The 12293-nt window shown below is 34.3% G+C and overlaps 1 protein-coding gene across 1 annotated transcript in view; it reads right to left on the reverse strand.

The window, feature by feature from the left end:
- LOC131038899 (acyl-CoA-binding domain-containing protein 4) overlaps positions 1–12293 on the reverse strand; it is a 106776-nt gene that overhangs the window by 83191 nt on the left and 11292 nt on the right. Inside the window, exons 8-11 of the mRNA XM_057971462.1 lie at positions 12065–12131; positions 11718–11779; positions 10762–10901; positions 10476–10602 (exon numbers count right to left, since the gene is read on the reverse strand). Coding sequence (XP_057827445.1) covers positions 10476–10602; positions 10762–10901; positions 11718–11779; positions 12065–12131 — 396 coding nt within the window. The remainder of the gene's footprint in view (positions 1–10475; positions 10603–10761; positions 10902–11717; positions 11780–12064; positions 12132–12293) is intronic.

Raw genomic sequence — 12293 nt, forward strand, 5'->3', positions numbered from 1 at the left:
TTTTTTCCTTTTTTTTCAAGTCTAAGCTAGTAAGAGCCTGTGTTCCAGCAATATTCAAAGCAGATCAGACGTTCAATCATCAAATGTAAGTCCCCTTGTGATTCCAGCAAATCACATCATACCACAGAGAGCTTATCCACACGTAGAGATCCTACAACGAAGAACCTTGGAGTCATCCTGATTGATCCTTTTTCGCGATATCTTCAGCAATCGGAGGCTTTACTCAAGAGAGGATAAGGTACCTTTAGGTATTTTATTCTGTGTTTGATAGTGTACAAAATACACGTCAACACATGGTAAATAGGAATGTGATCCAGTTGGAATACATTTGTACAGGAGATTAGACAGCAGATATTCTTACCAAACCACTTTCAAGGATGAAAGTTGAGCACTTCAGAAAAGGTCTTGGTATGATTGAAATTTAATTTGCTTTGTACTCCTATGCTTATTAAGATGTTTTATGTGTAAACTTCTTTGTCATGTTAGGACTTTCATGGGTTTAACCCCCTGTGCTCATGTCTAAGAGGTGACGATCTCTCAGATAATGAACACTTGTATGTAGACATTATAAGGTGACGATCTTATGATGTTCAAACCAGTTATCATGTTGGATCTCTGGTATGCCCTGGATGTGCCATGAGTGTGTTGTGGTAAAGCATTTGAATAAAATGCTAGTGCACATACCACAACTTGAATAAGTTAAGAATTTAACTATTCTTTTATACTTATTCCTAAAGTATTGCATGTTTAGGCAATACTGATATCACATGCTTAGGTGATATCTTGTCATCACAAGTTGATGTGATGAACGTTTGTATCACATATTTAGGTGGTACTTCATGTCACGTGCTTAGGTGATGTGATTTTCTGTATCAGATGATTGATGATACTTCATGTCACATGTTTAGGTGATATGATTCCCTAGAGAATCAGATTACGTAAGGAATACTGATCATCATTAGAAATGTGATGCTAGATATGTTATCTTTCATTTATCTTACCTAGCTAAGAGGGAGTGTTGATACATGATAACCTCGGTAAGATAAATGATTGAATGAGAGATAAATGAAGTCTCTCATTCAATCATCTATCTTATCGATAGACTATGATAAGAATTCATTTATCATTTCTTCATCTAATGATCATTCTTCGATATATAACCTTACTTATTCCGATCAATGTCTAACTATCGATTATTATCGGTTGCAAATCATAAAGCACAAATATCGATTGGCATCGGTTTACCTTGTTAATCATTTGCACACCGATTATTATCGGTCAAACACGTTAACTACGTAAACACCGATTATTATCGGGATTACTAAAAGAATGCATACCGATTAGTATCGGTGCATTTGTTAATAATATATACGCCGGTTAGTATTGGCTCACTTGTTATGATGTACACACCGATTAGTAACTTATGCATGCCGATTGGTATAAGGTAAAATGTGATTATGATTCTAAGAGGTGCGATCAAGTAATATCTTGATCGGTCATGTCCATTAGACATGACCGGTCAAGGTATTGCTTGATCCTCCTCATTAGCATATATATATATCAATCGATAATGATGAGAAGTACATTGAAATCGATAAATGCTCCTTCTCCATCTGCATCATACCAGACAATAATCAAATCCATTATATTAAGAAATAACATATACCTGAAAGAAGAAGAATAACCTTGAATATAACTTGCATCTTAAATTGAAAATCGAATTACATTTACAAGGGCAACATTTTTGCAAAACTAATTACTATGGGAGTTATAGTAGGGTTAGAAACCATCTATTGGTTGAGAGTGGACGTGGGGTTAGAGCTTGTGCAAATATAACATTGGAACAACAGGCTGAAATGGCAAGGTTAGTTGGGGTGAGTGAAGAAAAAGTTACTGGTACTATTCATAGTAAGAAATGGTCATCCAAAACATTGCAATCTATTAATCAATATGAATATTCCAATGTATCAGTAGGAGAGAGTTGTGATAGAGGGAAGAGGAAGGGCACTGCTAGTGCAAGTGAAAAAAATATAGTAGGGTTAATGAATTTGAATTTAATACCCTCCCTAATGGTCATTGTACTCAATACCCTACAAAAGAAACTACGGGTCTTTTGATCACAAATGCAAAGAACAATGTTGCTATAGAGACCCTCCCAGAATCTACAAAATGTTAATGACCAAGAGTACCAGAAGCCATCCAACCTGATGTAATCCTCACGTGCGAATTATAGAACTGTCACACACGAATTATTGAACCTGAAACCACGATTTTGAGGAAAATTTGGCGAACCCTCCAAAGAACAATAGACACAATTTTGTCAAAAACCACAAAAACTTTTGCAAATGAGCACTAAGTTGTTCGCTCCAACAACTCCAAAAAAAACTGCAAGATACCACGGTTGAAGATGTTCGCCCCAACAACTCCAGGTGTGACCAAAAACAGACTACAACAAAGCATGATTTTTGTGGAGAAAACCATCAAACCCTGAAAATTGAGGTTACAAATCATCGTTTTTGTCAAAAAAAGAGTAAAACCCCAAAATAACAAAATCCCACACGAACATCGCAAATTACAAATGATACACGATTTTTTAGGAGAAAAATCGATCAAAACCAACAAACAATTTTTCAAGAAAAAATCGTGAAAACTCTAGGACATTTTTTCATGAAAAAATTTGTGAAAACCCATACAAAAAACAATTTCTAGATAAAACTTCCATGTAGCACCTTCATGAATTTTTATTAAAAAGTTTGACAAATCCTAAAACAAACCATCAACCTGCTCTGATACCATGAAAAATAATAGAATGATATTATCCATGAATATACAACGTATATATAGAGAATTACACGAAGGTGTTATACAAAGAACAAACTGTTTAACTGAAGCTAAAAAACTAAATACACTTAAAAAGATAAAAAGCTAACTACGCCTTCTAATAAAAGTAGTGGTTACACTAAACGAACTAAAAAGGACAACTAAGATGACCGTTATAAAATAAATATAATATTATTTTAATAGAATTTGCAAAAACAGGAGCAAGCTAATGATTCAATGGCCAAATATTTTTATGCCCATGCTATTCCATCTCATTTGGGAAGGTCTCCTTAATTCAAAGATATGTTGAGAGATGCAATGGCAATTGGACCCTCTTATGCTCCCCTAGAGAACATAGATTGCATACCTGCCTCCTTGACAAACAATATTTAAAGAACATGTTGGAGGAGATGAGACAAACATGGATTAGGAACGGCCATTCCATTGTCATGGATGGATGGACTAATATTTTACATTGGCCACTCATTAATATTATTGTTACATGTCCTAATGGTTCATACTTTCTTAGAGCTACTGATTGTTCTAGGAAACATAAGGATGTTGATTAACAATTTTCCATTTTGAAGGATGTCATAGAGGAGATTAGGTCTTCTAATGTTGTGCAAGTTGTGACATTTTCAATTTGTGTTTGTAGTTAGCTAGTTTGATGGTTGAGAGCACTCACAAACATATTTTTTGGACTCCATGTTATATACATGCTTTAAATAATGCTTTGAAAGACATTGGCAAAATAGATTGGGTGAAGGTAGCAATTGCAAAAGTTAGACGCAAATAAATGTTTATATGTAACCATCACGCTTCACTTGCACTACTCCGATCTTATACAAAGAATGAATTCCTCAAACCAGTTGAAACTAGATATGCTAGCCATTTTATTTTACTAGAGAGGACGTTGAAGATGCAGAATGCTCTACAATCCATAGTGGTTTGTGGAGAGTAGAGAAAGTGAGCTCAATCAAAGAGAGAAGGGAAGGTGGTAAGAGAAAGGATGCTTAATGATGCTTGGTGTCCAATATCAAGTAAGAAAACTTTAATTTTATTTAATAATTTAAATTAATATGTTGGAGTTTCTACTTTGTTTTACATTTTATTTTCAAATTTTTATTTAAATTTTTAATAGTGTTAATGTCATAATTTTTAAATGTTGCTTGCAAATTATCATTATCATATCACTTGTTATGGGGTAATCAGGTATGTGGGTATAGACCCTCCTAACCTTGGAGAAATTTATGAGTCTTTTCATAGCATTCTTTAACAAATGAAGCAAGCAATTCATGAAAAGAATCTTGTATTGCAATTCTATGAGGAGCATAATGGACCTATTGTTAGAAAGAGGTGGAACACAATGAACACCCACCTTTATATGGTTCTTTGTCCTCTTAATCCCAAGTGGTATGCACCTAGAGTTGCTTGAATTCTTCCTTCTGAAGATGATGAGGTAATGGAAGGGTTTATGAAGTCCCTTCGTCAAATGTATAGCAATGAGGCAAACATACTTCAAGAGCGGTGGCTTTAATTTTTCGATCTTTAGGGTCCTACATTCAGCAAACCAAAGGCTAGGATGGCTAGAGCCACCATTGCACAAAAACACCCCATTCAATTGTAGAAATTTCGTGGGAAGGACACACCAGAGCTGAAACAACTTGCTATTCATCTACTCTCACAAACTGCTAGTTCCTCTATTGCAGAGAGGAATCAGTTCACCTATGGTTTCATCCACTCAATCAAGACAAACAGGATAACAGTAAACGAGCTGAAAAGCTAGTTGCAGTTCATATTAGACTAATATTAAATTATTAAATGATAAGGCTTACAGTTGTAATAAAGCCACTTTAGTGGCAAGTGTTTTCTTTCTATTTTTTTAGTTCACTTTTTAGCTTTGTAAATGTATCCTATTTTTGCAATATGGTATCAAAGCAGGGTGTCACATGAAGCGAATTTGAATCTTGTGGAAAACCTTGTGAGGGTTTCAAGGTTAAATCACGGGTTGGCTTATTTGTGTGGGAAGATTTTTCTCAAAGAACCATGTGACTTGCATGTTATTGCATGAACTTGTATGTTGTTTGCATGTCAACGATTCATTGCGTTCAAAGTTCTAAGTATTTCTTCTGTTATAATTTCTTAGTTTGGCTAGCCTATGGGAATCTTTTAAAAGGAATTGTTGATTGTTGAAAGCTTGTGGATTGCAATGGATATTCTTTGTAGATTTGCAGCTTGTTGAGCTATTGTGAAATTTCTATCAAAGATTTTTATAAGCCGTTTAGTGCCTCACATGGATAAAAAAAAGTTTCCTGGGTATGTTGAATTTTGATCTATGATCGCTACAATGGATGAGAGTGGAGGTCCAGCTACAATGATGAAGCATTGGAATGATCCAAACATTTTTCAAGTTATGGGTGTTGAGATTCAAAGTGACAGACCTACTTTTATATTCAATGTTCTTTTCACAGGAGTTGCTCTAAATGACCAGCACAATGAAGATGGAGCAGACTCAAAAGTTGGACAACCATGACAACACACTTTGTAGCCATGTTGAAGATCCTCTAGATGCATTTCTAGGAGAAACTAGAAAGATTACTATGTTAAATGAATTGCACATTTTTTAAGAAGCCCATACTTTGAAGATAAGTAGGAAGCTAGTGTAGACAACTCAAAATGGATGGTTTCCTAGTTAGCTTGGGAGTCTGAATCATACCCTTCCAAGGGTTATGAGATAACTTGATGGAGCTTAGTGAGTGTAGCTCAAGATGGATTGTTGTCCAATAGTTTGGGAAATTTGTAATTTGAGGGTTCGGGGAGGTGGCAATTCAAGAACTCGAAAATTCAGCTCGAGAGCTACACCTTTACAAAGGTTTGAGGCAGCTTGATAGAGTTCTACCTGATGTATGGTCTCTTTTCAAAGAAAATCTTTTAAACAATGGTATATTCTTGGTTCAACATGTTTTTAGTTTGTTATGTTTTGTTTTCAGTTTAATAAGCCTTAAGTGGGGGTATTAGAATAATATCAAATTATTAAAAGAAAAGGCTTATAGTTGTAATAAATCCATCTTCAAGGCAAATGCTTTCTTTCTACTCTTTTAGTTTGGATTTCAGCTTTAAGTGAGTCGTGTGATCTTTAACTGTTCAGATGGTTTCATTCATCAATCTCTATTTGAGATAAACCTCCTTGTAAATGTATCCTATTAATTAATAAAATATTAAAATATTGTGTTCTATTAATTTTTGCAATAGTTTATAGTGCCTTGAGACTTGAATTAACTTTAAATTTTAATTTTATTAATAAATCAAAAATTTAAATTGTGTTTATACTATTGTCATCATTGAAGTGCTATTATACTGCTGGTATATACTATATTGCTGTCATGATTGAATTTTATTGTTGTTATACTGCCAGTATATGCTATATTAGTCATGATTAAATTTTATTACTGTTATACTACTGCCATGATTAAATTTGAGTGTCTCCCCTCTATCTAAACAGTTATACTATTGTTATTGTTTGATATTAATATATTTTAAAAAATTATATATATAGAAATATGACTCATCATTTACAAAAGAACAAGGGTTTAGCATGGAATTTGACCTATGTTCCATGACGTTTTGGGGATAGGGAGGTGGGGACGAAAGGGTAAGTGTTTCAGGGATGAAAGCCTAAGGGCAATTTTTTGGGAGAAACTGCCATCCCCTATCACCCCCATGTCCCTGTCCCCAAAACGTCATGGAATATAGGTCAAATTCCATGCTAAACATTTGTTCTTTTGTAAATGATGAGTTGTGTTTCCAAGCTTTGTCTTTTGTTTGTCTATGTTGTCTCCCATCCTTTCCTATGCAGGAACAGCGAGAAGAGTTTTCAAACACTTATGTGTTGACAAAAGATAGGTTCAAACAATCAAGTAATAGTTGAGATTTGTCAAACAAATTGTCATTTAAATGCATAGAGTTCACCATAGAAAGAAGGGGATGGTAGGTACCAGAAGATGAGTTGGCATATCAACACACCTATATGAAACACACAAAGAAAGATAGTTTTGTTATAAAAAATGGCAGAGGAATGCGGCCAAGGGTGCACCTAGAAGGAGTAAACCTATAAATTTCATGAGAATTTGTCATTGAGAGATGTGCATTTTGTCATGGAACTTTATATTGACAAGGTTGCACCTTTGAAAAGGAAATGTTCAAATAAAAAAAGTGGCTAAGAATGGTGTTCAGGAGTGTGCCTAGAGTTGTAAGGCATACCTGAAAATGGTAAAGTACACATGGGAGCATGAGGTGCATGTTCCTATGAAGGGAAAAATTGAATATCTTAGTTCAATGCAAAGTCCAAGTGCATCTACGGATGAGGTGTGCACCTCATCAAATAATAAATAAATTTCACATTTCAAAGTTTCAAACCATATGCTACAGACCTGAGGTACGTGGATGCACCTCAGAAGGGCAGAAACAAGAATTTCAAAAAAAAAAAAAGATTTGCATTCTGTTGTTAGTCACACACCTAGGAGCAGCAATCAGATGAAGGAACAAAACAAGGTTTAACTTTAAATAGAAAAAAATTACCAATAGAAAAGCAAGGGTTTAAATTTTGAAAACATAAAGGAATGCACCTAGTTTGAGATAGAGTACTCTTTAAAGAAAGCTTCATTTACTGCCAAAGAATGGCAAAAATTCAAGTTTGAACAAGCTCCAGCGGAAATCAACATGGCAGAACACCAAAATCAGATTTTCATCAATCATTGAGCAGGATCTTAATAGTCTACATCATGTTGCAGTTCAGAGACTTTTAGCAGAAAGCAAAATCAGAGCAGAATGCAAAAGAATGGCCATATTCAAAATATGGTAAGTTGCAAAGTAGACAAAGGCATGGCAGGTGACAGCAGAGAGCATGTATTTTTCAACACAACTATGAATACAAACAACAAATTTCAAAGAAAAATGAAGCATATAGCATTGAAAAAAAAATATCTTTCAAATTCTTCCTTATATCATTTGAGGTGAAAACAGCAAATTGCATCAAGCAGAACACTGATCAGCAGTCTATTGTCTTCAGTTTCCATTAATCATCAACAAATCAAATTGAAAGCAATTGTCTTGAATACATGTCATCACTAGAAATATCAAGAATTTCAGAAAAGGTTAAACTCTAGGAAATTTTCAAAGCAATATTTTGAGTTCGAGTGTTTTTGGAGTGATGGAAGAAAAAGGTATTCAAATTCAAGATGTTAGGAAAAGGTCTGCATTTCAAAGTGTCTTTAGAAGTCCACCATGCAATACAGAGGAGAGCTTCATTAAAATTATCTAGAAGTCTATTTTTAGCCCATACTATTTAGTCATCACCATTTTCAAGAAGGGCAAATTTTGATTTGCTATTTTTGGTTGATGCTATTCATAGCCAATGTTACTTTTAGCCATATCTATTTTTAACCCAACATGCTATTTTGAGATATTTCTATTTTTAGCCCAAAGTTAGTGATTGTTAGATCATCTATCCTTAGATCTCTCATAATATATGAGATATTAGCTCTAAGTGTTAATTTGTAATAATTCTTATCGTCAATCTATCTGGCAGTCTCACGGTTTTTGTTTCATAATTAAAGGATAGGAATTTGCAATAAAATTTACTATGTCTTGCTTTCAAAATGCCATTCAAATGTTTTGTTGTTTGTGCTAAGGGAGATTCAGTTGCTTTTAACAAGTTTGCAGGTTTGTTCAATTTTGAGGGTTGTAGTTCAATATCAATCCCTTAATTTAATTAAACAAAGCATTTTCCCTTTATGTGTTTTAACCTATTCCAATCTTTGTGTACTTACATTGTTTAGTCTCTTCTTTTAGCTTAACAACATAAGTGTGTAGTTGTAAGGTTTTCTTTCAATCAAAAAGAAAGACTTATTCAAGTTTATCAGCATGATCTTGAACCACCCCAGAACAACATTGTAAAAATTGTAAATAGCAAGTATATATTGTGCAAATTAGGTTAGTTTTTATTTACGGAAAACCTCCCCTTCTAATTTTAAGAGTGATTCTACCACACATCAATTTCATTTTCTATCACACTGAAAGGTGCAAATTAAAACAATAACATACATCAATTTCTTTTATTTTTCATTTATAAATCTTCTAATATTTTATTTTACTAAGATTTTTATGTATGGGACACACACACACAAACGAACATAAATTATATTTTGGCAGTTCTCCAAAACCCATATATCCTATTTTTGAAAGTATTGAGATGTCCATTCTTGTTTTCTTGGAAAAAATATCAGGTTGGTTTTCCAACCCTACTTGCTCAATTCACATTCCTTTAGAGGTTCTTGTTTCTTACTCATTTTTGGATGAGGCAATCATTTCTCTCAGCGTGCACAAGCTAAATTGATTTATTTAAAATCACCACAACAAGGGCTGTAGCATGTGCGTAAGGCTTCCAAAAGGAACTTGCCCTGCAGCCACTATCCTACCCTAGCTGGACAATATGCATGTGGCTGTACTCATTCTCAAAAATGGTAGATGGCCCCAACAAGTCATTCCTTCCTGCATGATGCAGTCTGCTTGTAGTGTGTATCAATACTAAATACTTTACAAGGTTGCAAGGACTGTGTCTGGAGGAATGCATATTTTGATACAAGTATCAAATGCAAACCCCAAACTCAGATATGCAGATACAAAGCTGCAACCATGTAAGAATTATAATGAACTGCATACATGTATTATATAAAATTAAAAAAATACAAGTTTAAAAACTCAAGTTTATTTTAGCAAATAACAATGAACATTTCAAAAATAAATACAGCCTTCCAACAACAACCAAGAAAAAATAGAAAGTAGTGTTTAGCTGCTGAAAAGCCATTCCAATCCATACAAACTCATTTCTCTCTTCAAAACAGTTCCCATCTGTCTTTATGTGAGTTCTAGTGTATGTGAAATTGAAGCCCCAAAGCTTGTTGCTTCTCATTGGCTTTCATCTCCTAATGGCTCACAACAGCAGAAACAGAAAATGAAAAAACGACATTATTAGGATTTTAAACTTTTGTATCATGTTCATTCTTACTTTTTAGATTTTTTCCTAATTTTAAATTTTTAGCATGGGAAATGCCAAAATGGAATAGGGGCACCCCATATGTTGGAAACACACCCCATGTTTAGAGCTTAACCCAGACACCCTGGTCTGCAATCCCATGTGTCTCAGCTGCAAGTGCTCATAGTTCACTTTCTTGCATAAAATTAGAAAATCCCGTTTATTTGAAGATAATGTCACCAAAACTTAATCAGGCAGCTCCCAAAAGATCTTAAATCTAACACATCACAGCTATTGCTACAAATAAACCAAAAGATGCTCGCTTTAGTTCCAAGAACAATTAAAGATCACACAAACATTCATGCTATTAGTTTCCACATTGGAGTCACTTACTGAACTATAAGTTGCAAACACCAGTACTATGACAGAACAAGCCTCCTATGCTCACATCTAGGTTCTCTCATACATATGTAATTCAATTCAAGTAAATTAAATAAGATAACGATATCCAAAATATATCTAAAATGCTCATGTTTTAAAAGCACCCATAATAAAGACTTTGCAATTTTCAAATCCATAAGTATCAAACAAGTCAAACAGCTGAGAATACTTTTCCACTTACAGTCTGCAAATCAAGAACATGCAGATCATTGAAACATGTAGAATGAGAACCACCACCAAAGATAAGTAGATATCGATCAACATATACAGCAGCGGTGTGATCTGATCTTGGTGCTGGAGGTGTGCCCCTGTAGAAAATGTTGAGCATTACAAAATGTTCTTCTACATGAAACATTCCTCAAAGTACACATAAATGTCCATGAAAACCAAAAATCATTAAGATGCCATGTACAGGTTACAATAAAAAGATGTCATGAACCATAACCGGTTTAGGGCTCATTGCTTACACAGCTTCAATGGCATCCCATGTCATTGTCTCCAAGTCTAGAATATTAAGATCATTTAAAAGATGCCTTCTTGAGTCCTCTCCCCCAAACATAACCAATAGAGATCCAACCAGAGTCACTGACTGCCCTCCACGTGCTAACTGATAAATATCAACAAACAAGTATTAGAACATTTTCTATCATCTTTAGAAATGAAACTTGGTATTATTTCAGCTGCAATATAAAGCTAACCAGCAGAAGAAGCAACGCTGAATGGTTGTATGGGATAGATTTTATATTCTCTCAAAATATAAAATTGTAGGTAATGAGGGGCGCTACTTGAAAAGAAAAATTAGAGAAACAATTGAAATTTTCAAACATCCCCAATAACTTCAAAACCACGATGACAGCTTGAAGCTTAATGCTTCATGGAGGCCCTTTTGTCATATGCTTAAACCATATGGTAGATAAACTAATTTTATTTTATATAAGGGTCTAATCAATGTCCTTGGACTTATTTTATACTGGCATTGTATTAAGGCATTAATTAATTAATTGTTGAAGCATTTTCTACTTTGCATCCGAATGGTGCCAGTATTGGCATTGGTGTCATGGTTAAGTTGTGGTGGTGTTATTCTTGCCATCAAGGTTCAAACCCTGCTGGGGTGCTATTGTTGAATGTTTAAATGGGGATGAGGTTCCCCGTTTGTGGCCTCACCAGTTCATAGCTCCAGGTCAAAAGAGTTTACCCCTTGTTTTAGAAAAAAACTTTGCATCCTAATGATAAACCAAAATGTGTATTGCAAAACAATGATTTATCAAAAAAAACTTGGTGTATGCAATTATTCCAGAAGCTTTTCTCTGAACATGAAAACTGTTATTGACCTGGATTGATCCATAAAACAGGCCATACTTTTGGGGGAACTAAATTTAGATAAGCAAGTACAACCACTGAAAGAAAACGAAAAAAAACGTACCGGAGCTTTTCCATATGACTTCAATATAGACCACATATGGGTTTCTGTGTCAAATGCTCTAACTGCAAGCAAAAATAGTGTTAAGTGGCATTTTAAAAATACTCCACTTGAAATTAATAATGTCAAAATCAGAACCACATAAATGAAGTAAATACCATGTGCAAAGTCTCCAACTATCAGAATATAAGAAGTCAACCAGAAGTCTCAAAAAAACACAATGAAAAGTAAAACCAAATTGCAGAAAAAAGAAACTACTTAGAAAGCTTCACATCTTAAACCTAAATTGTGGAAGCAAAAATGTAAAAAAATCTCACTTTTATTACTTAAGAGAAGTATGAATAAAACACCTGTAACAGTGTCAGAAAGATCCTTAGTGTGTCCGGCCACAGCTAGAAGTTTAGTACCCCATCGAATCTGTATGTGATAATTAGTCAGACTGTCAAGAGTATTTACTAGATTCTAGAGTATGGTATGGTGAGCACATTTATTAATAGAGAAATCAGCCTCTTAGAAGTTTAGAACTGATCTACAGTATATTATCACTGTCAATACAAATAATGCATTTAATGATATACC

Source organism: Cryptomeria japonica, chromosome 1 (assembly GCF_030272615.1).
Source record: "Cryptomeria japonica chromosome 1, Sugi_1.0, whole genome shotgun sequence".
Taxonomy (NCBI): domain Eukaryota; kingdom Viridiplantae; phylum Streptophyta; class Pinopsida; order Cupressales; family Cupressaceae; genus Cryptomeria; species Cryptomeria japonica.